The following is a 26818-nucleotide window of genomic DNA, read 5'->3' as shown; positions in this document are numbered from 1 at the left end:
CCAGTGAGCTGTCTTAACCTTGAAAAGTCTAATGCTTAAAGTGAACAGGTTTAGACAAATTCCATACCAGGATAATTCACTTCACAGCACTGAAATCTGCCCAGAAGTGGGATTTGTGCATCTGTCACAGATGAGTGTCAGCCTAGGAAGATATCACTTCATTGCTCTCTTTTTTAGGATACAGTTGTTGCTAGTGCTAATATTATGCACCTAATCCTGACTTTCCTTCCCTCCCCCTTTTGCCATTTGCTCTTTTTTCTTTGTCTTACCCGGAGGCATCTTAGCCTGCCCACCCCACTCCCCTGCTCTGTAACAGGAGCTTCTCAGCTGCTTTGGTGGGTGATAGAAAGGCCATCCTGAATGTCACCTCCTCGGACAGTTCTTCCGTTGGTGCTTGTTGTGAACATGAGGAGTGTGAGTAAATGGCACAACTCTGATACTCAGTGAAGAGCTGCTTACATCCACATAAGTTTGCTGCTTTACCTGTGTTTCCACTGCTCTACTGGCTGGGCTGTGCTACTCTTGAGTCTAGCTATCGTTTAGCTGAGAGCCACTAAGAAAGATGTCATCCTTTTAAGGCAGACTGGATAATCATCAGTCATAAAAACCCTTTACGCAGATGAAAGACAACATCAGCTTCTCTGTCTGTATGATGACTCTGAGCCATATATAGACCAAAACCTACAGAAATTCAGTCTCTGCAAGGAGAACCAGGATTAGGAGATAGGAAGGCCTCTGGAATAGTGAACCCGGACATCAAATCAGTGCTTACAGGTGGCCACAAAAGGCAGAGTATTAGAAATTATTGAGATCAACTGAAAACAAAACAGAAATAATTGTGTCAGGCCCACAAACCACCTGCTCTCTGCAGTTTTGTCTTGTGCAATTTGGAAGGACACAGAGAAAGATGACAGAATTGATGGGAGCACTGAAGACACAGCTGTGTGGACAATGACCTTTCACTTCGGGAAAGCAACAACCAGGTGGGAAGATGATATGCTTACACAATACTACAAATACTATAGAAAAAGTGAAATTGGATTTTCACCAAGCATCCGACGTACTCAAGCACAAAACACCAGCTGGACCTTTGCTCTGTCTGCTGATTCTCAAATCTATGAGACTATCTCTGCTTGATGGTTTTTTTTTTCTGTTCCTGCTTTCTGACAGCTGAGCAAGCCTTATAGATCCTCCCTGTTTTCAGCTAAGAGATGGATGCACAGCTGCTGTTTCATATTTGCTCAAATGTCCTGAGGTTAAGTTTCATACAGCAGCTGGAAAAGCAAATTATTTGGGAGTAAAATTCCTGGAGAAAGGGAAAAAAGGGAGTAAACCAAAACCTTGGTGCTTAAGAAAAGCCTGCTGTAATCAGTAGTGTTGGGAAGCAGGGGATAATAATCACACAGCAATCACAGCAAAAGCTTTGCCTGTGCCAGAGCTCTGCAAGGCCAGATCACACTGTGAGAAGGCACATGGAGCAGTGGGTAGTGTTAAAATAGCCACTCCCAGAAACTACAGCCTCTGCTTTTCCCCATCTATCTCAGCAGCTGCAAGCCTGGAAACTCAGGCTTTGTAAACTACATTTATCTGTTCAAGCTCAGCCACTTCCACCTCCCTTTGCAGGAGCAAGCCAGTCCCTGTTCTTCTTTGCTAAAACTCCCCTTTCCTCAAGTGCTGTTTATCAGATAACTGGTAGGAACACAAGGGAGAAGATAGCTTGAAACAGCATCAGACTAATTAGGAAGCATTCTAGTGCTATAGTACCTCAGGGAGTTTTGGCAAACGAAAGCAAAACTGGTGCTTGTTCCTAATGGGTTTGCTGTTCAGCCTCTTTCTTTTGCACTAATGACTGGGCAGGATGTGCTTCCTCTGGGAATTTTGAGGGAATATATGCTAATTCCTCTGAAAGTAAGTAACACATGCACAGGATGGACAAACATCTCTGAATTTCTCAACACCAGGTCATAATTGGTTGTTATAAAAGAGAGGGACCTAACTTCAGAAGCACATCCAAGCAAAGCTGCTTGTCACCAAGTCTGTCACCTCTGTGATAGTGCTTAGAGACAGTTGGTAAACCAGCAGACATTGATGTGTATATAAACACTGAACAGAGGTATTATACAAAATTTATGTTCTCGAGTATTTGCAGCGTTTTATCAGGGACCTGAGGGTGAGCAGCTGAAGTGACCTGTACCCAGGCACAGGAGATGCTGCTGTCTGTGTAGGCATTTCAGGCCTGAATGTCCTACAGGCCATTGGCCCACAGGATCACTAGCAGGGTGTGCAAGGGGATCCCTGTTGAAGGGGATGTTTGCTGTATCCCATTAGCATTATAGATTCCATGTGGGGGGACAAGTAGGTCACTTGAGAAGGCCAAAGGCTTCTTCTTAGGCTTCATATAGACATACAGAACATGCTTGTGCTTCTATCTTGTGTTATTGGCAGTGACAGAGAAAATTCATTGCTGTTTTCAGTAAAGTGTGTGCGTATCTGGTTTTGCTCCATTCACAAGGCATTTTTCACCAGCTTGAGGTGGTTTATGCCCTAGAAGGCTTCACCACATGGGTGGGACATCGTGTGGAGGGTGGGTATCTGCAGAGATTGGAATGATAAGAAATGTCCCAGGTATGAGAGTCTACATGTTCCTTTGATCTTAGCCAGTACAGCCATTCACAGAATGACAGAAGGGTTTGAGTTGGAAGGGGCCTTTAAAGTTCATCTAGTTCAAAACCCCATGCCATTGGCAGGGGCATCATGTAATCTTACTCCCATCAATGTTATGATCAGAAATAACACCCAGTGGTGATGTCAGCCATAGTTCACTATATCATACACACATTTTCTGACAAATGGTACCAGGGAGATACTCACCAGCATGCAATTAGCACTGTGAATGTGTCCAGCCTGTGATAACAAGAGGACCCTCCTGTACTCTGCCTGCCATGTTGCTCCTAACCTGGCAAAACTTTATGATGTGATGTGATGCACTTCGCTGCCCCAGAGAGCTCTACAGTTCTGTGCCTCCATGTCACACTGTTCTTCAAGGACTGAAAACTACCAAAGCCTACTGCTGCTCTGGAATTGGTGTTCTGGGGACACATGCTTTGACAAGTTGCATGGGATTAACTGCCTTGAGCAATGCCTCGAGATCAAAAATTTATGCCTGGGGTCCACTTGAGAAAAGCCATTTTTTCAGGACACACTCCATGAAAATTTCTGTTTCTTAAAAGCTACAGATACCTTTGCTGCTTAGCTTTGAGCAGTTATCTGCTCTGGATAGATAGAGGGAGCCTCTACATTAAAGCCACAGAAATTCTGTTGTGAAGGACCATCTCATGATCTGTAGTTCATTCTAGCCCTTCAGCAGATCTATTGCTGATGCTGGTCACATTAGTCATGGCTTTGATTAGCCAAGCTATTTGGACACATGCCCCACAGCTTCTCCAGGAGCCTGTGCCATTCTGCATCACTCAATAGTCAAGTATTTTCCTAATGTCTAACTAGATACTTTCAAGCAACAATTTGCTGTGATTGCCCCCTTGTTGCACTGTTTGCTACACATGAGAAAAAGAAAGCTTGACTCATTGTCTTTGTAGCTGCTCTCATCTATATTAGCCCTTTTTTTCCTCAGACTTAACATGCCATCAAACTCTTTTCATAACAGAAGTATTCTAGACCCTTGCCCATGTTTCTAGCCTTCTTTTGGACCCTGTCCCATTAGTTCACATCCCATTTGAACTGGAGAGCCTAACACTGGGCAAGCTGTTTCAGATGAGGGCTCACCAGTGTCAAGCAAAAGGGGTAACAGCTTCCTACAATCAGCTAAACACACGTCTAACAGATCATCTTTAAAGTCTATTCAAAATCTAACCATTCTATAATTCTATAGTTCTATTCCTTTTCCTAACACAAAACCTCCTGTTTCTCATATTTCCAGTTCAGGAGCTTGATGACCCTGACTATGCATGAGAGGGAGGCTCTTGCTAGCCAATTCCAGCAATCTGTAGCTACATCCAGTTCCCTTCTCTAGCCTTGCCGTGCTGTCCAGCTAAAAAATGCCTTCTCACTCCTTGTCTGATAGCTAACCACAGGGATCAGGAGAAGAAAGTATACATCTTAAAGGCTGGCAGAGGGGAGGCAGCTGCCTGATCTCTGTCTCAAGAAGGGTCTATTTTCAGCACAACTGAATCCTTTCTCCTCCCTGAGGAATTTGTGCACTGCCGACAATGCTTTGCTGTGCAGGACAGGCTGTATCCAGAGATGGTTTTCAGTCCACCTCTTAACTGTGCTGTGGTTTGCTTCTGGTCCCAGTGAAGTCCAGCCCTGGAGAGATGGAAATAGGATTGACAAAAAATGAGTGACTGGCATGAAATGTTGTATTCTTCTTTTGCATTGAGGCACTTGCACTTCTTTTCAACAGATCCCTTCCAGGACAGATTTCTCCTTAGCTGCACCAGGACATGGGAAACAGGGCAGAGTTTTCTCTCATATAACTTACTGTGACCAATAAGCTACAGTGAAATCTGTATCATCTCCTTCAGATTAGACACTGCCTCTTTGTAAGAAGCTTTCTAATAAGCCACTGTGCCAATGTCAATAACTGATACCTGGGTGGGACAGATGAGCTTCATAAATTAAAATGAAAGCAGAAGCTCAGTAGCTTAGAATGCTTTCCATGGATGCTTATGCCAGCTGAGCAAACACTTATCTTCTGTGATCTTGATGTCATACATCAAACCACTGAATGCTGGGTTATTCTTCCAAACTTTTTTGCACTTTCTTCTGCCTCCTCTCTCAGTCTCCACAAACAGTACAATTATCAGATGTCTTTCGCCTGTAGACATTCACTGGGAGTTCACGTACTACCTGTGTTCACAGCATATGCTATTACAACTGACATTGCTTTTGCCAATAATTTCCTTCAAAAAGGTATTTTAAAAACATCTCCTGAAAACACTGAATGAGAAGTTCTTGTTTCCCATGTTTTATTTAGTTAATGCAAAAGGAGGAAAGAAAAGGAAGTGGATCTGAAGTTATAGTTTTCAAGTGAAAGTAGTCAGTGCTTTAACATTTTATCTTCTTGTTGACTGCCTAATAGAGTTTTTTAATGCTAGTTCTTCCAGAGGAGTTTCTAGAATAGCCTTGATACTCAGTTTGAATGGCACTGGACTGTTTAATGCTGAATTCAGTCAGGCCCTTTCACTCCTGCTGGTCAAACCCACCAGGATTATTTCTGTATTACAGTGCAGATGACAGAAAAGTAAGCAGACACACTTTGTGTCATCTATAAGTGCTGCTTTGTGGTGGAGGTTGTATTATTTAATATAAAGTACATAAGTTTTAGCTGAACTCAATATGCAAATTGTTCTTGGCATGAGGGCTGCATCTCCATATACAACATTCTGGAGAACTTTGCTGTATTTCAGTAATCATTCAGACTCTTTTATACCAAGGACCTTTCAGGGATTTAACTCCAAGATACCAAGCAAAGTGCTTATGCCTGTAGTCACATTATGGGGTTTATAACTTTGGGGTTTATAATGATACTGAGGCACTAATGCAGAGCTATTACTGTAGACATAGGTCAGTACTTCTGATGGGCACAGAAATACAAATTAGGGATTCACAGTAACAATAATTTCTTCTTCTCTGAAGCCAGCATACATATTGCATTTGTCCACAGAAACCTTCAGCCATAGTAAGACGTCCTCCAACGTTTGATGAGCTGTTGGGTGGGGCAGTATGTCCTACAGCCCCTCCACACACCGGGCAGTAAGGCAGCATTCCCAGTGTTCCTTACAGGATGTGACTGTCTGCAGTTATCTGAGTTCTCTTGTGTAAATCCTGTGTCATTTCTCTGTATGCAAGGTAGCTTTCCCTCCTAAGATGACCAGAGCCATAGTATACCTGGACTTTCAGAGCCTGAGGTCTGTAGACTCAGACCAAGAAGAATAGATTGGCAGAAATTATCTTCTCTGACGACAGGGAGCCTGCTCCTTCTTGTTTCAGTGAATAGCTCTATAGCTGCCATTTCTCTGTGTCAGTGGTGATTCTTTTTGGTGACAGGAAAGCTGCCAGATTCACACCTTCAGGACAATGATGCTAGTTCTTCTACTGAATGGGATCACAAGCTCTTACCCTTCAACCTTCAGGATGTCTATTATTTCCACTTGGCTGTTAAGGCCCTATACTGAAAACAGCTTAAAACTGAGTGGGCCAGAATCACTTTTAGAACCAGATCCTGCTGGCTGGTAGTCCTGCCGTTCAGACTCTCCTCCAAGGATCAAACAGAGACTAGCTTTAGTGAACTGGATAGTTCAATACTTGAGATAGGGAGAGCCAAGTCCCTGAAGTAAATGAAAAATTATTTGGTCTCTAAGCCAGCATATACATTCTTACCTCCATGGACATTATATTGAACCTACAGGTATCTCACCCTCTGTGTATTCAAAGCATGGAGTTTACCGTTGAAATGTAGAAGTGCCTGTGCACTTTGGTTGCTTTGCTTTAATGTCAAAGAAGGTCTTTAGCTGGAAGTCCACACATGATTTAGTTCACTCAATTAACAATACTGGTAAACATGGTGATAAGACTTGAAGTCTTTGTGATTCTGCAACAGTTAGGGCCCATTTAACATGAAGTGTTTTCTGTGTTAAGGATGATGTGCAACAGGGTACTGGTTAGGCAAAACCCAGAAGTCAATACTTCTGGGTTTAGTGGTGTAAAGGAAGGCCAAAGCCCTGCACCTGGGCAGGAACAACTCCATGCGTCAGTATGTGCTGAGTACTGACAGGCTGGAAAGCAGCTTTGCAAAAGAGGACCTGGGGGTCCTGGTGGACACCAAGTTGAATATTAGCCAGCAATGTGCACTTGCTACAAAGAAGGTGAACCTTGTAATGGACTTCATTAGGAGGACGTTTTCCAGCAGATTGAACGAGATGATCCTTTAACTTCTGCTTAGCACGGGTTGTCCAGTTCCAGGCTGCCAGGTATAACAGATACAGCGCTACTGGGGACTCTAGCAAAGGACCACTAAGATGACTGAGGGACTGGAGCATTGTTCCAATGAGGAAAAGCTGAGAGAGTTGGGACTGCTCAGCCTGGGGATGAAAAGGATCAGGGGGATCTCATCAATGTGTATAAACACCTGAGGGGAAGGTGCAGAGATGGTGAAGCCAGATCTCACTGGAGGTAGATATCCCTACCAGCACCCCTTGATGCCTGCTCCCCAGAGAGGCAGACATGATGTACACTCCTGCACTCGCCATTTCCCACTGGCTGGCTCTGGGCTCCTCCTGGACAAGGTGTGGGGTTTTTCCATAAGCCTCCCCATGCCCTCAGTATGGAGCTTTGGGTTTGGGCTCCAAAAACATGTGCACTGCAGTGCTGCAGCTCTGCTTGGAATGGCCTTTACAAGCATTGGATATTGCCCAATTCTGGATATCACATCAGATCCATGCACCGTTTTCCTAACTTTGCCCTTGAGTTATTCACTGAGCTCCTCTAATAATCAAAATGTCAATGACCATGGGAGGAATGTGTTTAAATCTGACAGGACTTAAAGCAGCTCACATGACAGTGCCCTTCTCCTAAAACTAAATGAATCTCTCTACAGGATTACCAGCAAATCCCCCTTCTCCTCCAGTCTATCAGCATTGTACAGGCACGTCTGCACCTACAATGCTCTCATAAAGGTATCACTGTGTTTTTTTGTAAGTGTGAAAGATTTGTGGTGGAATGGACATGCTAGACTGAGGATGTATTTTCTGGAGAGCATCTGGGACTGCACACTGAAATGATGTGTTTGTGCACATGTCCAATTCTTTGTATAGTTATGGCTGACTAGAGGATTTTTCTACCACTTGTACATAGAAAAAAAAAATGTGGGAAGGGGCCATTCCTAGATCAGAGTTATCTTTCCTAAGGTTATAGGCATGGGAACAGCTGGATAAGCTAAGAAATTGCTTGCTAAAGAAGGGAGCATCTCTTGCTCACTGGCACTGACCTGCAGATCAGAAGTCTCAGCAGCCAGAATCCCTCCCTTACAACAAGGTGGGGCAGAGGTTCCCAACAATATTTCTTGGAGAATGCCCCACTTGTTTGCAATCTGAAGTATGTAGATACATACATGCACACGCCTCTCTGCGTGCTTGTGTGCATGCACACTCTTCCTGAAATGCCTGAAGACGCCTCACATCTTTGCCTGAGACACCAGCTTTAAAGTCCAGGTAGAACCCAGCCTCTCATTGCTGTAGTGTTTGGCTGGCCATCTTGTTGTGTCTTGTAACCCTCATGAACTGTTATACATCTGCACTTCTTCATTCAGGATTTTACCATCACAACCACCAAAAGCTTTTAATAATGCTAATTTATCCTTTAACATCCTGATTTATCTATTATACAGCTGGGATAGCTGCAGCATAGACATACCAAGCAATCCATCCTGGGACTGACAGTGAGTCGGTGGGAAAGCCAGCAATAGAATCCGTAAGTCCTGCATCCAAGTTCTCTAAGTGCCTTGACTAGTCCAGATTCCCTCCTTAACACCCTTGTGAGATTGTTTATAGGAGATGTATTCATATAGTCAGTAAGACAGCAAAAATTTCTAATTATATCTAGTCATGTCAAATGACAATTATGCCCTTAGTTCAGTTTGCCAGACAATGCTTTACCAAAGAAGGTTTGCCAAAAATTTTTTGACCGAAGAAAGAGTAGGCATCTGTAGCATCTGCAGACTAGATCATATAAAACATCCCTGCAACAAGTCTGCCCTGTCTCCAGGGACTGCTTCAAGGTAAGTGTATGGTGTCCACAGGCTTGCAGGAAGGTGATGGTGCCCTTATGAGCCTGCCACAGCATTCCTGCTGCCTCCAGCGCTCATTTCGAGGACAGCATGCATTTTCGCAGCTGAAGTTTTACATTTGCTTTCCAGCCACCTGCCTATTTTCACTCTGGAATTCTGTGCAGCAGCAAGTAAGGATTTGCCTTTTCTGTTTTACAGTACTGACCAGCTGCCAGCCTGCAAGCCACCCATCTGGTATCAAGAGAGGTAAGAGCCTGATTTATTAATTCTTAGAGGGCAGAGAAAGATCCTTTGGGTGGGATTTCTGGAAGGGTCACTGCTTCACCCTGTATTCAAACCCAGTGTGATGAGAGTAGAAAGTGGTGAGATGGCCAAGGTTTTAAAGTGGATGCGTTTGAAGTTTCTGACCACTGATGACACAGCAGAAAATCCCCATGGGGAAATTCTTCACTTCTTCTTAACTGGGATCAAGGCATGCTGGCTTCCCATCTTTGTTATAGCAGCAATAGAACTGGACCAAGATGAGCACAGCAGGAAAACATGAAAACTCTGCATTCTACCTGAGATTGCATGAATTAAGAAATCATCTGAGCACACAAACCTTTTACCCACCTTTGTAAAATGCCAGAGCTCTCCTAGGTATCCATTTGCTTACTCCAGACAAAATAAATAAATAAATATTTGTTACCTAATGAATAAAGAGGGAATAAATGTTACTGATGTAGGTAGAGAATTTTCAAGTGCTGTTGGCTAAATTTAACTACTTACATGTTTAATAAAGCCTCAGAAGAACTGCTGTAATTATTTTAAAGCTTTTAAAACTTACCTATTCCTAGATTTTTTTCAGTATTTAGTCTGGAGCTTCACACAGGCTTGGCGATTCTGCTTTCAATTCATGGATTTTATTTCACCTAAGTCAGAACACTGGGGGCTGGAATTACTCAGATACTGTACCTAAGAATGACAAATGCACATAAGAAATTCAATTATAATGCAATATTAAAAGGTCACATTCCTAACACTGATGTCTTACTGAAACTTGCTCTGCAAATCCACTCTTATCTCACAGACACAGTATTCTTAAAGCACCAAACCCACAGTTCTGAAAGGTTATTAAAAGTTGCTCTCCTAAATGTTTGAAGACCTAGATTCACCAATGAAAACCTCTTATTTTCTAATTTGACCTAAGAATGAAGTCTCTAGATAGCTCATGTTAGATGTTCCAAATACTCAGAGTATAAAGAGAAACCAAGGCACAGGATATGAATTTTTTTCCCAGTCGTACAGAGCAGACGTTAATAATCACTGCCACAGTCATAGAATCACAGAATAGTTTAGGTTGGAAGGGACCTTCAAAGCTCATCTTGTCCAACCTCTCTTCAATGAGCACAGACATCTTCAACTAGATCAGGTTGTCCAGAACCACATCCAGCCTGGCCTTAAATGTCTCCAGTGATGGCACACCCACCATTTCTCTGGGCAACCCGTGCAAGTGTTTTACCATCCTCATTGTAAATAATTTTTAACTCGCTTCCATATTGTCCCTCCCCATTACAGTCCTCTGCTGTCCTGCCTTCACTAAAGTGCAGACATGGCCTCCGGAGATGCTGAGATGGCTGTCTTCGGGGAGGCAGCTCCTTATCTCCGGAAGTCAGAGAAGGAGAGAATTGCTGCCCAGAACAAGCCTTTCGATGCCAAATCATCGGTCTTTGTGGCCCACCCTAAAGAATCCTTTGTGAAAGGGACAATCCAGAGCAAAGAAGGAGGGAAGGTCACTGTCAAGACTGAAGGTGGAGAGGTAAGAAGCAAGTCTGAAGGACACCGTTTAATTCCCTCTCTCAGTTCTTAGCTGACATACGTACATCTCCTTCTTCCTCTGACAGACCCTGACCGTGAAGGATGATCAGATCTTTCCTATGAACCCTCCCAAGTACGATAAAATCGAGGACATGGCCATGATGACCCACCTCCATGAACCCGCTGTGCTGTACAACCTCAAAGAGCGTTACGCAGCCTGGATGATCTACGTAAGTACCAGCAGCAGTCTTCCTCTGGGTAGCTGGGAGGAACTGCTCTGCCAGCCTAAGTGGAAGCCAACGTGCTGTCTCCCTTCCCCACAGACCTACTCGGGTCTCTTCTGTGTCACCGTCAACCCCTACAAGTGGCTGCCGGTGTACAACCCGGAGGTGGTGTTGGCCTACCGAGGCAAGAAGCGCCAGGAGGCCCCTCCACACATCTTCTCCATCTCTGACAATGCCTATCAGTTCATGCTGACTGGTGAGTGCTTGATTCCCTCACAGCAATGTAGATCAAAGCCCCCACTGACCTCACTGGGGCATGTGACAAGCCAGCTAAAACCACCTCTGAGCTATATGACTGAGAGCTTGAGCAAGTCATGCAGGAATTGTTTTCAAGTGAAACTGTCCCAGAAGCAAGCCTGGACTCAGCACTGTGTATTATTTACACTTTATTGTATGAAATTTGTCACTCTTCTACTGAGGGAATAGCACATGACTCAGCTTACTATATTTTGTTTCACTGGTAGGGAAGAAAAAGTTGTTGTTCTATGTATCCCACTATTTCTAATACAAGCATTTTAATTCCTGATGAGAAGTGAGGGTGAGTGGGTCCACAGCTTTATTTTGGGTCTATGTGCCTACGACAGCCCTGTGCATCGTTTTTGGCTTGTAGTACTGCTAGAACCTGGAAGGGAACTGGGTACCTTTTGACTTTCTGATGAAGCCCCAACTTATGTGTTTACTCCTTTATTTCTCTTTCAACTCAGTGTTACCCAGGCCAACTCCTAATCTTTCTTTCTGCCTCTTTCACAGATCGCGAGAACCAGTCGATCCTGATCACGTATGTACACTCCCTGCTCTGGCCCCTGCAGGGCTGCCCAGTGCCAAGGGACCTCCTGCCTGACCACACACTCTCTGCTTCTCTCTTTGGTTGCACAGCGGAGAATCCGGAGCAGGGAAGACTGTGAACACGAAGCGTGTCATCCAGTACTTTGCAACAATTGCAGCGAGCGGGGAGAAGAAGAAGGAAGAGCAGTCAGGCAAAATGCAGGTAAGTTAATAGACACTGTGTTGAATTAATGCTTTCCTCTGTTTCTGATACAGTTTTTTTTTGGGAGGATAACCAGCAATAATTGTCATTCTGCAGGGAACGCTTGAAGATCAAATCATCAGCGCCAACCCACTGCTGGAGGCCTTTGGAAATGCCAAGACTGTGAGGAATGACAACTCCTCACGCTTCGTAAGTTGCTGCTTTGGACGAAATCCCTTCTCATTATAACAGTAGTGATGGGCTAGTGGTATTCTCACATAAGGAGATGACAATGAAATGCATTTTGGCTGAAATGTTGCTGCTTCTTCTTAACAGGGCAAATTCATCAGAATCCATTTTGGTGCCACAGGCAAACTGGCTTCTGCTGACATTGAAACTTGTAAGACGCTCTCCTGGCCTGATCCCTTTCCTTTCTAAAATCCCACCTCTAAGTGCAGTCTTCTAACTCTGTCTTACCATGTGCCAGATCTGCTGGAGAAGTCCAGAGTCACTTTCCAGCTCAAGGCAGAAAGAAGCTATCATATATTCTATCAGGTCACCTCTAACAAGAAGCCGGAGCTAATAGGTAGGAGGCTTTTGAAGAAGATCATGGAGGAACATTGCACTACATAAAAAAAAAGAAATTTAACCCATGAACCCATTTGTTTTCAGAAATGCTCCTCATTACCACCAACCCATATGACTTCCCTTTTGTGAGTCAAGGTGAGATCACTGTTCCCAGCATTGATGACAAGGAGGAGCTGATGGCTACAGATGTAAGTTACTTACAAAGCAGTTCAACAGATACAGGTCATACATCACACAACATGCAAATACTTTGCTGATTGTATTACCAGAGTGCCATTGACATCCTGGGCTTCAGTGCTGATGAAAAGACAGCCATCTACAAGCTGACAGGGGCTGTCATGCACTATGGAAACTTGAAGTTCAAGCAGAAACCAAGAGAGGAGCAGGCAGAGCCTGATGGCACTGAAGGTATTATCAAGCTCAATAATTACCCCTTCTGTAAGCTACTATACAACAGCAAAAGTTGTTCTTTGTTGGACTTTAGGATCCTAAGGAAAACAGTAAGTCAGAATAAACACTTGTCTCTTGTCCTCTTAACATACCAAGCTCCCTGATCTCAGGATTTTTGTATCTTATGCTATGAACAATTAGTACTTTAAAGTGTCCTTTATACACTTCCAGGAAGTCAGGAGCAATGGGTGCCCTTCCTGTAGCATTATGAGTCATATCTTTGTTAGAATATGGCTTGCAATTGTGAAACAGCCAAGTGGTTCAGCTTTAAGAGGATGGGGGCCCATGTTCCCATTCACACTCACCTGTCAGACACTCAGGGGACTCTGGTGTGAGAGGTGCATTTGATTCCTTTCCTTTGTTGGTGCAGTACCTATGACGCACGTCTCCAGCTTTCTGAGAAATGGCTCCTGTTGTTATAGGACAAGGCAGAAAGTGGGAAGTCCTGTAGTTAAAAGAATGAAACCCAGTGAGTTTTACCAAACATCAGAAACCAAAGCTCAGAAAGGGTGGTAGACTCTGGATCTGAAAGTGAACAGATACTGTACCTGTGTTCCACCCTAAATAGTGGGTTGTTTGATCACCTGAATGTTGGTCAGTACCTGACTGATGGCACTGCCGCTCAGGAGATGCATGTGTACTACAGTTATGCAGACTGGCAAGCCACAGCTTTCAGTTTTGTGCCAGGAGATTTTTAAAAATATCATTATTTTCTACATACTTCAGTGAAGATTTTTGAACGCGAATTCTTTCAGAAAGCCTCGATAAGCATTTTTAAGCTTTATATGCATTATGATGGCTTTGCTGTTACCAAGATCCCCTCCTCTATTGGAGTCTACTGAAAGATTTCAAAGAACGGAACTCTGAACCTGGCAGCCTTTAGGGAAGGGTCCAGGATTCAAAGTCTATGTGGCACTAAATTCTTCCTTTTTCCTCTTTTTAGTTGCTGATAAGGCTGCCTACCTTATGGGTCTGAATTCAGCAGACATGCTTAAGGCACTCTGCTACCCCCGAGTCAAGGTGGGGAATGAATATGTGACCAAGGGTCAAACTGCGCAGCAGGTAGGGAACGTCGTAACCTGCAACCATGTTTAGAATGAAGATCCTTTTGATTATCCTCTGATCTGTAGGCATTTATTCTCCTCTAACTCCAGGTATTTATTTTTCTTATAGGTGCACAATGCTGTAGGTGCTCTGGCAAAGGCTGTCTATGAGAGGATGTTCTTGTGGATGGTTGTTCGCATCAACCAACAGCTGGATACAAAGCAGCCCAGACAGTACTTCATTGGTGTCCTGGACATTGCAGGCTTTGAGATCTTTGATGTAAGTAACAAAGATTAGGTAAGAGCTATTTGGAAGTAAACATTAGGTATTATGATCACTCTGAGACACATTTTTAAAGAGTACATAATATCATCACATAACTACTTGCAGCTATTTGCCTTTTTTCTCATGAAATAAAATTTATCTTTCAAAAGACTTGTTGTATTTCAGGTTGTACAAACTCAAAAGTACAGAATGGTCCAATAAGAAAAATGTCTTGGTTAAAATGATGAAGCACAAGAGAATATAAGAACATGTATACCATGATAAGCCTAAGCTTGATTTTTTCCTCCCTGTAATTTGGTCCCAGATTATACAGGAAATATATTTTATCCTCACACATTTAGCAATGGAAAAAAAATAAATCCTTGTGGCCAATTATTTTGATGCATTTCTCCTTATGTTTCATTACACGGACATAAAGCAGACTGAAGAAATTCACAGACTTGACAATGAAGCCAATATAACTGCTTTCCTTATTTTTAAAAGGATGAGGTTTTGCAATTATTGCTGCCTCATGAATATATGGATATTTCTTACTTATTTCCAGTTCAACAGCTTTGAGCAGCTGTGCATCAACTTCACCAATGAGAAACTGCAACAGTTCTTCAACCACCACATGTTTGTGCTGGAGCAAGAGGAGTACAAGAAGGAAGGAATTGAATGGACATTCATTGACTTTGGGATGGATCTGGCTGCCTGCATTGAGCTCATTGAGAAGGTATCTTTCCATTGAAATGCACTACATGGGTAAATTCTATAATAACTTAGTGTCATATTTTCAGAGGGATCTTCTATGTTCATGTCCAACTATTCAGCTTTTGTTACTTAAAACACATTGCCCTGTAGTTTATTCTTTTTCTGTGAAGTGAGACATGAAGGACATTTCACACAGCTTTGTGGCAGCAAGTCTTTACTGATCTCCTTCCAAGTGCCAAACTTGTTCTTCCAAACAAGAAGAACAAGTTTAATTTGTTCTTCCAAAACAGTTAGAGTCCTTTCTCTCTACTATGTCCGCATTTCTTTTGTACCAGGAGCTGGGAACTGGGCACAGCACTCCAGGTGGCTCTCATGAGAGCTGATAAAAGGTTGATCAGCTCCCTTGACAACACTCTTTAATCCAGCCAGGATCAGTTGGCTGCCTTTGCCACAAGGGTGCGTTGTTGCCCCATGTTCAATTCGTCTAAGACATCTGTATGTGCTCTGACTCCCTCTGGATAAGAAGGTAGTGCTCTGATTCTTTAAAGCACATTCTCCACACAAACTAAGTCACTTTCCATTAGTCTTTATGATTCATTTGGGGTTACAGCATGTAAGTATCAACATACTCAATCTCCCTTTCTAGCAGAAAATGTAACTGAATTATAATCCTTTCCAATGTGTATCTCAGTCTATGTTCTGCTACTCTGCCTAGTTGGAGGTCATTATTGCCCTGAAAACTAAGTTACGATCTGTCTCCTTTGTGCATTTCTTTCAGCCCATGGGCATCTTCTCCATCCTGGAAGAGGAGTGCATGTTCCCCAAGGCAACTGACACCTCTTTCAAGAACAAGCTCTATGACCAGCACCTGGGCAAGTCCGGCAATTTCCAGAAGCCAAAGCCTACTAAAGGAAAAGTTGAGGCTCACTTTTCCCTTGTGCACTATGCTGGCACAGTGGACTACAACATCACTGGCTGGCTTGAGAAGAACAAAGACCCTCTGAATGAAACTGTCATTGGGTTGTACCAGAAATCATCACTGAAAACATTGGCCTTACTCTTTGCCAACTATGGTGGAGCAGATGCAGGTTGGTCCTATATTTTCACTCATGTGCACCTTGAAAAGAGGAATCATGAAAGGCAAAAGCAAGAGTCTAAAACCTGTTTTATTTATTTTCAATTTTGCAGAGGCTAGTGGTGGCAAGAAAGGTGCCAAGAAGAAGGGTTCTTCCTTCCAGACTGTCTCAGCTCTTTTCCGAGTACAGTAGAGTTTTCACTGCTTCTTCCTAAGATGAGGGATAAACCCACCATTTAGCATGGCTATTTATTATTTATTCCACTGTCCCTCTTGTTTAGACATGTTGGTGTATAGACATCCTAATGTTTTGTCTGCTTAATTTATATACTCTGTGATGGTCTCTGGAGGCACCTGCTTCACTCCATTAACTACAGACAATAATTATTTATAAATAAGTATACAGATATTAATTACAAACCAAGACTGGTGTTCATCTCACCTTATTCTCATCTACCTTACAAGATAAGAATATAAAAGCATGTAATTTTTGTTCCTTTTGCCTTCTATTTGCCTTTCAGGAAAACAGGAAGGTTCTATGTAGTGTTCCATATGACCCATCTTGAATGCCTATTTGTTGTATGCCTGATTATTCAGAACTTTATTCATTAAGTTAATAGCAGCAGAAATCTGTGTAAAGTCAGAAAAAGTGATGCAGGGGGCTTCAGGGTTCTGCAAGCTGATTTTTGTCTTATGATCTCATTTCAGGGGGCCGATGCTTATAGTGGAACTTACATTTGCTAATACAAACTTTTGTTAATGACTTTCCCAGGAGAATTTAAACAAGCTGATGACCAATCTGAGAAGCACCCACCCCCACTTTGTGCGCTGCATCATCCCAAATGAAACAAAAACACCGGGTAAGATACATATAGAAGTTTTTCAGTATGGTGCAGCTCTTCCCCTCTGTATTACAGAACATAGCATATATTTCTGCTCTGAATTGCTAGGTGCCATGGAACATGAACTGGTGCTTCACCAGCTGCGGTGTAACGGTGTGCTGGAAGGCATCAGAATTTGCAGGAAGGGATTTCCCAACAGAGTCCTGTATGCAGATTTTAAGCAAAGGTCAGACTTCTTCCCCTTACCAGATCATTTTGTCCGTTTTGAGTAGCTTGTGAAATTAAAGTTTCAACTCTGGTGACTGAAGCCTTATCTAAAGTTTATGTTCATAACAGTTCTTAGACTCTTTCTTGGAGTGTACCAGCCAATTGGTCTCAACAGTGGACCTCAGTGGTGTATTCATAGTATCATAGAATCATTTAGGTTGGAAAAGACCCTTAAGATTGCGTCCAATGCAAGTCCTTCTGTTTTCTCCCCCAGATATAAAGTATTAAATGCAAGTGCTATCCCAGAGGGACAGTTCATTGACAGCAAGAAGGCTTGTGAGAAACTTCTTGGATCAATTGACATAGACCACACTCAATACAAATTTGGTCACACCAAGGTACAAGAAGTGTTTGTTTCCATTTTTGGTTTGTGTGCCTTGAGAATGATACTCAGATTTTCCAGGTAGCATGTGAAATGATCAAATAGTGTATTTAAAAGAAATCATCTAAGTACTTATTTACTCAACACTTGAATAATACTGAAATTCATTACCATAGGATTATTTAATTAAGGGATAAATACAACTGCTAATTTAAGGCAAAGTTGTAGAGTAAAATAATCAAGGGTTAATAAAAACAAAAGCAAAATGTCTGGCTATTATAATTCCTCAACTGCAGGTAACTGGATACTTAGAGATACAAGAGAGTCTGTCACTACATACCTTTTTTGTGCTTTTGCTCTTTCTCTTAACTTCCCATATTATTTGCCATGGAGAATAGGGTACTGGGCTACACTGAATAACAAACACATAAACTGCACCTATTTTCTTGTTCTTACCAAAGGTGTTCTTCAAGGCTGGTCTTGTAGGCCTCTTGGAAGAGATGAGGGATGAGAAGCTGGCACAGCTCATCACCCGCACACAGGCGAGGTGCAGGGGCTACCTGAGTAGAGTGGCATACCAGAAAATGGTGGAGAGAAGGTAGACATTTCTTCAAATTTAGTTGACTGTATATGGCTTATTATGTCATCATGGTCTAAATACTTCATATTAATTTGACTTACCTTGCAGAGAGTCCATCTTCTGCATCCAGTACAATATTCGTGCATTCATGAATGTGAAGCACTGGCCTTGGATGAAGCTGTTCTTCAAGATCAAGCCCTTGCTGAAGAGTGCAGAATCTGAGAAAGAGATGGCCAACATGAAACAAGAGTTTGAGAAAACCAAGGAAGAGCTTGCAAAGTCTGAGGCAAAGAGAAAGGAACTGGAGGAGAAAATGGTGAAACTGGTGCAGGAGAAAAATGACCTGCAGCTCCAAGTGCAGGCTGTGAGTACTACCAGTGTGCCTTATCCTAAGTGCATTGTGACTAGCAGGCTGTTATTTAGAGCTACATTTTCAAAAAACACATAGAAATTACAACTTAATTAAATTAAATTCAATTGTATTTCATTAAGTGGTGCTCTTAAACATGTAACTAGCTTCAGTAAGGACTCAGAAGGCTGCAGTTAGTATAATACATGGGTGAGATTTTTCTGAGGTCTCTATCATTTACATTCAGTTAAACTGCATTAGAGCAAACAGAAAACATTTACATTTATTATATAATGGTCTCCTAAGATTTTTTTTCCTACGTCTCCAAAATTGAGTATAAGTATCCCTATGCAAACCTGATTAGGAATTCTTATGACAACTTAAAAGGGCATCTATTTCACATGTTTATCCTCCAAGATAGCTTGTTTCTTACCAGTGTAGGTGGTGACAGATGTTACAAACATTACTATGTTGTAATACTGAACTGAGAGGAAATGGAATTTTATATTCTCACTTGCTCTCCTAAATCATTCAGTATCATTACATAAAATTATGTGCTACATCTGCAGTGTTGTCATACTGTGCCTTCTAAATGAAATCATTCACAGAATAGAAAAATCTGTATCTTCAAAGTAACACTATGCACCTATATGTGGCATATAGGAATATTTATATGGCTCACTTTTTAAAGTATCTTGAACTGTAAAAAGATGAAAAAATCCACTTGCTGCTAAGAATGCCTTTCTTTCTTTCATATTATTTCTGCTAGACTGAGTATTGAGGCAAAGTATAACAAATAACCCAGGACATCTGTTGCAAAAAAAAGCCTAGAGGCAAATTTCCCAGCAACACCTTTTCTTCTTAGGCGATGAGAGGCTTGCATAGAAAAGCAAACTCTGTTAGATGAGTATTTTTGGGCCATGGTGATGAAAATCTAAATCAGAAATGGTTGTTCCAGAAAAACAGTAGAGTGAAAAATACAGGGAGAAATACAGGAATCATGTAAGCATAATTGTGACTTTGATATTTATATGCAGCTTGGAGTATGGTTATGACTTGGCACTCCATAAATATGGGAGATATTCCTATGATTAAACCTAAATTTATGTACTTTGTTCTAATGTTTGATATTATGGGATAATGTTGGATACAATACCTTGCAGAAATATGTAAATACATATGTCTTTATGTAGATTGAGAAGAATTTTATTCAGTTTCAACTTTCAAAATTGGTGGTTTCAAAGCTAACAATATGCAGTCAATTCTGTATTATATTTCATTCTGTTGGAACATAACCCAGACTTTCAATGACAAATTTGCTGTACAGGACGCTGATCTATGAAGGTAAGCACCTCAATATTGCCTCAAAAAATGTATCCATAAAAATGCTCTTTTCCTACCAGGAAGCTGATGCTTTGGCTGATGCTGAGGAAAGATGTGACCAACTCATCAAAACCAAAATCCAGTTGGAAGCAAAAGTTAAAGAGGTGACGGAAAGGGCTGAGGATGAGGAGGAAATTAATGCTGAGCTGACAGCCAAGAAGCGGAAACTGGAGGATGAATGCTCAGAGTTGAAGAAAGATATTGATGACCTTGAGTTAACACTGGCCAAGGTTGAAAAGGAAAAACATGCCACTGAAAACAAGGTATAAGGCAGATGTCAATGTCACTCCAGAGAAAATAGTTTTTATAAGAAATAAAGTTTTAAACAACATTTTTTATCTACTCTTATTCCTTTCCTATCAAAGGTGAAAAACCTCACAGAAGAGATGGCAGCTCTGGATGAGACCATCGTCAAACTGACAAAAGAGAAGAAAGCCCTCCAAGAGGCCCATCAGCAGACACTGGATGACCTGCAGGCAGAAGAGGACAAAGTCAATACACTCACCAAAGCTAAAATCAAGCTGGAGCAACAAGTGGACGATGTAAGCACACGAGAATATAGCAAGAACAGAACAGGTATGGGGTTAGACCTGCCTGGTAGATTGGTGGTCTTGTTCGTTTTAGCTTGAAGGGTCCCTGGAGCAAGAGAAAAAACTGCGCATGGACCTTGAGAGAGCCAAGAGGAAACTTGAAGGAGACCTGAAGCTGGCCCATGACAGCATCATGGATTTGGAAAATGATAAGCAGCAGCTGGATGAGAAACTGAAGAAGTAAGTGTGGTGTGGAGCATGTGAGTGCTCGGCTGGTGTGCTTGTCATTTTTTTCTTTCAGCTCTAACATCGTTTTCTTTGCTCAAAGGAAAGACTTTGAAATCAGCCAGATCCAGAGCAGAATCGAGGATGAGCAGCTTCTGGGCATCCAGTTGCAGAAGAAGATCAAGGAGCTGCAGGCAAGTCTCTGTTCTTTCCCCTCCCACACCCATCCTGAGGTCAGGTAAGAGGAGGGCACGGGTGTGAATGGTCCCTGACGTTCTCCAGGCTCGTATTGAGGAACTGGAGGAGGAAATTGAGGCAGAGCGAACCTCTCGGGCAAAAGCAGAGAAGCATCGGTCTGACCTCTCGAGGGAGCTGGAGGAGATCAGCGAGCGCCTGGAAGAAGCAGGAGGGGCTACAGCAGCTCAGATCGAGATGAACAAGAAGCGTGAGGCCGAGTTCCAGAAGATGCGTCGTGACCTCGAAGAGGCCACGCTGCAGCACGAAGCCACGGCTGCTGCCCTGCGCAAGAAGCACGCGGACAGCACCGCTGAGCTTGGGGAGCAGATCGACAACCTGCAGCGAGTGAAGCAGAAGCTGGAGAAGGAGAAGAGCGAGCTGAAGATGGAGATCGACGACCTGGCCAGTAACATGGAGTCCGTCTCCAAAGCCAAGGTACACAAATACTTTGTCTCAGTTATTAATAATTTGAAAACGATGTAATAGTTGTGTTAATTTTATTTAGCTATTATGAAGTTTAATATAACTATTTTCTCCAAATCTAATATATAGAACTGTGTGCTATGTGCAGATATATAAACTGCATCTCTGGACACACTTTCCTGTTGTAGCAGTCAGAATTGAGGTATTAACTATTTTCTTATGTGTGATTGGCACCTAGGCAAATCTTGAGAAGATGTGCCGCACTCTGGAAGACCAACTAAGTGAATATAAAACAAAGGAGGAGCAGAATCAGCGCATGATTAGTGATCTCAGTGCTCAAAGAGCTCGTTTGCAGACAGAATCTGGTACGGCACTTCCTCCTCTGGTTTGGAAATGGGATAGAAACTTGGGGTTGTTAGGCAGAAGTGGCAAATCACTGCCTGGGAAGAGCTGGGTATGGCTCAGCAGGTGGAGAGCAATTATATTGGGCATCACTTGGGATTATTGTTTGGCTTTATTCTTTTTAATTGTATTTTTTTTTGTTATCCCATTATTATTACTATTATTATTTCCTTAATGTTAACTATTAGACTGTTCTTATCTCAACCCATGGGTTTTTTCCAATTCTCTTCCCCATCCCACTGGGAAGAGTGAGCAAGAGGATGCGGGCTGTGTGGTACTTAGTTGCCAACTGAGGTTAAACTGTGATATGGGACAACCCTGTAACTGACTCTTTTGGCTGGTAAAATAGCTTCTTAATTGCAAACTTTTCCAGGTGAATATTCACGCCAGGTGGAGGAAAAAGATGGTTTAATTTCTCAGCTGTCTAGAGGGAAACAGGCTTTCACCCAGCAGATTGAAGAATTGAAGCGGCAACTAGAGGAAGAGATAAAGGTGAAGATATTTCAAGTTAGATGGGAAAGAAATACTTTGCATCACACAGTTTTTGTTCATTGTTCATGAGTTCAAAAGCGGATCCCATTAGGTCATATAATTGAGATTCTGTCAGTGCAGGATTCCCAGCTTTTTGCAGTATGTCAGACCTTGCCTTATAAAAGCAGTGAGTTAATCACAGCTTCTCTGGGATATATTCCAGAGTCTAAGTGCCACTAAGAGAAAAATTCCCAGGATACATTTATTCCTTATGGCACTGATTTTATCTCTAGGCCAAGAACGCACTGGCCCACGCCTTGCAGTCTGCTCGCCATGACTGTGACTTGCTCCGGGAACAATATGAGGAGGAGCAGGAGGCCAAGGCGGAGATGCAGCGTGCCCTGTCCAAGGCCAACAGTGAAGTGGCCCAGTGGAGAACCAAATACGAGACAGATGCTATTCAGCGCACGGAGGAGCTGGAGGAGGCCAAGTATGTGGGGATGTTGGGCAAGGCTGGAAGAGACAGAATAGAAATTTCAGGAGACTACTGTGATATTGTCACGAGGAAGTCACTGCTCTGAGTTGGGATGGGGTGGCAAGAAGTGAGAGAATATAACCAAGAGCAGGTATGCATGGGGGAAGAGCAGAAGCAGCAAAGCTCTTCAGATGCAGAATAGCAGAGACTTGCTGGAGTGAGTATCAGAGTGAATAGCACGGCATGAATTCCTTCAGCCCTGGATTCAGACATAGAAATACAGTGGCTGGCTGGGAGACATGGTACATCTCTGTGTAAATGGGGATCACACACAACAAAGTGGCATAGGGTGCTCCTCTGAGAAACATACTGGCTGCCCAACAGAGGCTCCTATTTGCTTCCTCACCTGCACCTGTGCTTACCACCTTCCAGGAAGAAGTTGGCACAGCGCCTGCAGGATGCAGAGGAACATGTTGAAGCTGTCAATGCCAAATGTGCCTCCCTAGAAAAGACAAAGCAGAGGCTGCAGAATGAAGTGGAGGACCTGATGATTGATGTGGAGAGATCAAATGCTGCCTGTGCAGCTCTGGATAAGAAGCAGAAGAACTTTGACAAGGTCTTTCAGGCTCCAGACTGGGGGCTCCTGGACAGAGCATCCCGTCCTCATTGTCACATCCATACTGACACCCCCTTTCTCTTCAGATCCTGGCAGAATGGAAGCAGAAGTATGAGGAAACACAGGCTGAGCTGGAATCCTCCCAGAAGGAGGCCCGCTCTCTCAGCACGGAGCTGTTTAAGATGAAGAATGCCTATGAGGAGTCCTTGGACCACCTGGAAACGCTGAAGCGCGAGAACAAGAACTTGCAGCGTAAGTGCCTGGCCCTCTGCTCCTGGCAGGGCTTTCTCAGCACCCACCAGTACCCACCGCTTCACATGGGTCTGTGCCTGCACGTGGGCAAAGGTGCCTGTCATGTTGGTGTGTGAGGGCCCTTCCCATTCTGCTCTGTGCCCGACCATGCCACTGGTCCTTGTTCCCACAGAGGAGATCTCTGACCTCACGGAGCAGATTGCTGAGGGAGGAAAAGCGATTCATGAGCTGGAGAAAATCAAGAAGCAGATTGAGCAGGAGAAATCTGAAATCCAGGCTGCCTTGGAGGAAGCTGAGGTAAATACCAATAATCACTGGCTTCTGCCTTAGAAATATGAGCAATGGGCAAATATGTCTAAAAACTGCCTGGTGATAAATATTCTGTAATTGCCTAGAAAGCTATATCAGCATCCCAAATGTTTGCATACACTTTCCCAGGCCTCCCTAGAACACGAGGAAGGGAAGATCCTGCGCCTCCAACTTGAGCTCAACCAGGTCAAAGCTGAGATTGACAGGAAGGTAGCAGAGAAAGATGAAGAGATCGACCAGATGAAAAGAAATCACCTCAGAATTGTGGAGTCCTTGCAGAGCAGCCTGGATGCTGAGATCAGGAGCAGGAATGAAGCCCTGCGTCTGAAGAAGAAGATGGAGGGAGATCTGAATGAAATGGAGATCCAGCTCAGCCATGCCAACCGAGTGGCTGCTGAGGCACAGAAGAACCTGAGAAATACACAGGGAGTGCTAAAGGTCCGTTCATCAAAGCTACAAAAAGGGATACGACATCCCTGACATTCTTGACACTCAAGCTCACAGTTCCACCTTATAATTTTTGTTGCCTCTTTTACAGGACACTCAAATACACTTGGATGATGCTCTGAGGACACAGGAGGACCTGAAGGAGCAGGTGGCCATGGTGGAGCGCAGAGCAAACTTGTTGCAGGCTGAAATTGAGGAGCTGCGGGCATCTCTGGAACAGACAGAACGGTCCAGGAAATTGGCTGAGCAGGAGCTTCTGGATGCCACTGAACGTGTGCAGCTCCTCCATACCCAGGTCAGGGCATGGTGCAAAACCAGTTGTGTTGACACTCACCCAACAGTGTTGCTATATACCAGAGGATAGGGAATACTGGAATGGGCTATCTACTGCTGTTCACAGCCATCACTTGAGGCCATCACTGGCATTTTGTAAACAATCATTTTAGAAAGATTCCAGATTTTGAACTGCAGACTTGAAGAGTAAAGACTTGGCTGCTGCTGTAGGTCTCATATTATAAGCTTTATAATAAAAATCTTGCCATTTCTTTTTGCACAGAACACCAGTTTGATCAACACCAAGAAGAAGCTGGAAGCAGACATTGCCCAAATTCAGGGTGAGATGGAAGATACCATCCAGGAAGCCCGCAATGCTGAAGAGAAGGCCAAGAAGGCCATCACAGATGTGAGTTGGGGGCTCTTTCATTGCTGATGGTGGATGTATTCTCCCCCAGAATGTCTCCAGCCCCAAAATGGCTTTGACCCTTTTCTCTCCTCAGGCGGCCATGATGGCAGAAGAGCTGAAGAAGGAGCAGGACACCAGCGCCCACCTGGAGAGGATGAAGAAGAACCTGGACCAGACGGTGAAGGACCTGCAGCTCCGTCTGGATGAGGCTGAGCAGCTGGCACTGAAGGGAGGCAAGAAGCAAATCCAGAAGCTGGAGGCCAGAGTGCGTAGGGCTGGTGTTTGTGCAAGAGTGAGCATGTGCCTTGGAGAGATAGCAGGGAAGCTCCAAAGATGGGCTTGTGATTGCAGGTGCGGGAGCTGGAAGGGGAGGTTGATGCTGAGCAGAAGCGCAGCGCTGAAGCCGTAAAGGGTATGCGCAAGTATGAGAGGAGAGTGAAGGAGCTGACCTACCAGGTAAGGCAGGTGGTGTCCTTGGGCTCACACACACTCTTGCAGAAAGTAAAAATTTTTGCACCTGAGTGCCAAGGGGAATTGCTAACTCAAGTGGTAGGGAAACCAATTCACTCTCCTGTTTTCCGAACCTTTTAGTCTGAGGAAGACCGGAAGAATATTCTGAGGCTCCAGGATCTGGTGGACAAGCTTCAAATGAAGGTGAAATCCTACAAGAGACAATCTGAAGAGGCTGTAAGTATCACTCTCTGTGCAAGGCAAGAAACACTTTCTAATTGGGTAGAATGGACATTGAGGAGATGAACATAGGAAACTTGGAAAGTGTCCCTGGTCAATAATGGAGTTCTTCAGGTTCTGTGAAATGCTTATACAGTAGCCTAGCCTTTGAGAATGAAATCAATGAGCAAATAAGAAGGCTAATTGATTTTTTTGCATTAGAACTAAAGCAGATTTGAAATTCATATAAGTAACTTTACAAAAGATGCCTGTGACCCTGGAGTTTGGAGAAGCTTGCTCGTTAGTGCAAAGCAAAGGACTTGCCAAAACTCCAGAGTTCTGTGCCTAGGACTACTGCGCCTAGGAACTTTGTGTAAGAAATCCTGTCATTCACTATATGCTCATCTACCACAGGGGATGCCACATGGTCAGAGCAATTTCAGCAGGTAGAGAAGGTGTCTGAAGTATGCCCATAAACCATATTGAGCACTGCATTTAGAATTGTGCAAGGAGCCTTTGCCCTTTTCTCAGCATGCAGTCATCAGGGGTGGCCTGAGGGAAGCCCTGAGGCCCCTTAATTTATGAATGTCTCAGCATTGCTTCTTTGCTGTTGCAAACAGTCCACTACAGATAAAGGTTTCTGGACTCATAGGGACACTGAGGCAATTTAGGAGATACAGAAGAGTTATCAGGGATACTTGGGATACTGAGGAGATAGCAGGGGCTCAATGTCACTTACGCATTCCTAGCCCTATCTGAGGGTCCACAGGGGTAGCTGAACATTTAATTTCAGAGCTAACAAAATCTGATTACCAGCTGCCTAGTTTTATTTCTTTCCCACACTGCAGAGCAGTATTCTTTTTAAAGCCTGTTGTGCACAGTCTACACTGTATCTGCTAAAAAGGCAGGAAAAGGAAGTCTGTGTGAGGCTTACGTGTGAGCAGTGTGGATGGGGAATGGAGATTTGTGCCTTTCCTCAGCAAAGACCTGCAGTCCCACAAGGCTGAGGTGTAGAAGGAGTGAAATCCCTGCCCTGGGCTCCTCACCACCAACTCCCTCTCCCCGCACAGGAGGAGCTGTCCAATGTCAACCTCTCCAAGTTCCGCAAGATCCAGCACGAGCTGGAGGAAGCCGAGGAGCGGGCTGACATTGCAGAGTCCCAGGTCAACAAGCTCCGAGCCAAGAGCCGGGATTTCCACAGGAGGATAGAAGAGGAAGAGTGAGGCTGTCACGAGGCAGCAAAGTGACCTGGAGGCTGCACAAAATGTGAACCTCTCGGTCACTTTCTTCTGCAATGAGTCTTTGTACCCACCCTAATGTCTAGAGAATAAAGACTGTAGATTCCTCTGCA

At 43.5% G+C, this 26818-nt stretch overlaps 1 protein-coding gene and 1 long non-coding RNA gene across 3 annotated transcripts in view; one reads left to right on the top strand and one right to left on the bottom strand.

Moving 5' to 3' along the window:
* Positions 1 to 3954: 3954 nt before the first annotated feature.
* LOC130606721 (uncharacterized) overlaps positions 3955 to 26818 on the bottom strand; it is a 41235-nt gene continuing 18371 nt past the window's right edge. The window contains exons 5-7 of one of the 2 annotated variants that reach the window (XR_008974039.1): positions 18099 to 18215; positions 17874 to 17977; positions 3955 to 4323 (exon numbers count right to left, since the gene is read on the bottom strand). This is a non-coding gene — a long non-coding RNA (uncharacterized LOC130606721). The remainder of the gene's footprint in view (positions 4324 to 17873; positions 17978 to 18098; positions 18216 to 26818) is intronic. The other variant, XR_008974040.1, reaches the window with a different exon arrangement.
* LOC130606655 (myosin heavy chain, skeletal muscle, adult-like) lies at positions 10380 to 26788 on the top strand. Its single transcript, XM_057423171.1, has 38 exons — positions 10380 to 10601; positions 10687 to 10830; positions 10924 to 11080; positions 11635 to 11662; positions 11761 to 11872; positions 11969 to 12061; positions 12188 to 12251; positions 12339 to 12437; positions 12524 to 12627; positions 12709 to 12847; positions 13833 to 13951; positions 14063 to 14212; positions 14763 to 14933; positions 15690 to 16003; positions 16107 to 16170; positions 16759 to 16846; positions 16937 to 17054; positions 17310 to 17433; positions 17879 to 18015; positions 18106 to 18361; positions 19750 to 19992; positions 20095 to 20271; positions 20354 to 20499; positions 20588 to 20678; positions 20767 to 21156; positions 21383 to 21509; positions 21920 to 22038; positions 22311 to 22507; positions 22925 to 23108; positions 23195 to 23360; positions 23533 to 23657; positions 23799 to 24107; positions 24208 to 24411; positions 24673 to 24798; positions 24893 to 25063; positions 25150 to 25254; positions 25390 to 25485; positions 26538 to 26788. Exons 1-38 carry the CDS (start codon positions 10395 to 10397, stop codon positions 26688 to 26690), a joined length of 5817 nt encoding a protein of 1938 aa, XP_057279154.1. The 5' UTR covers positions 10380 to 10394; the 3' UTR covers positions 26691 to 26788.

Source organism: Pezoporus wallicus, unplaced genomic scaffold (assembly GCF_028554395.1).
Source record: "Pezoporus wallicus isolate ANWC-B61680 ecotype Strahan unplaced genomic scaffold, APGP_CSIRO_Pwel_v1 contig_8723, whole genome shotgun sequence".
Taxonomy (NCBI): domain Eukaryota; kingdom Metazoa; phylum Chordata; class Aves; order Psittaciformes; family Psittacidae; genus Pezoporus; species Pezoporus wallicus.
This window is presented reverse-complemented; position numbering and strand designations above follow the sequence as displayed.

Excerpts from the sequence above, each read along its gene's own strand:
- LOC130606655 (XM_057423171.1), top strand. The coding sequence starts at position 10,395 with ATGGCCTCCGGAGATGCTGAGATGGCTGTCTTCGGGGAGGCAGCTCCT. Across the intron at positions 16,004-16,106 it reads GGTGGAGCAGATGCAGGTTG|TGGTGGCAAGAAAGGTGCCA; the intron begins GTCCTATATTTT and ends TGCAGAGGCTAG. Across the intron at positions 25,255-25,389 it reads TGAAGGAGCTGACCTACCAG|TCTGAGGAAGACCGGAAGAA; the intron begins GTAAGGCAGGTG and ends CGAACCTTTTAG.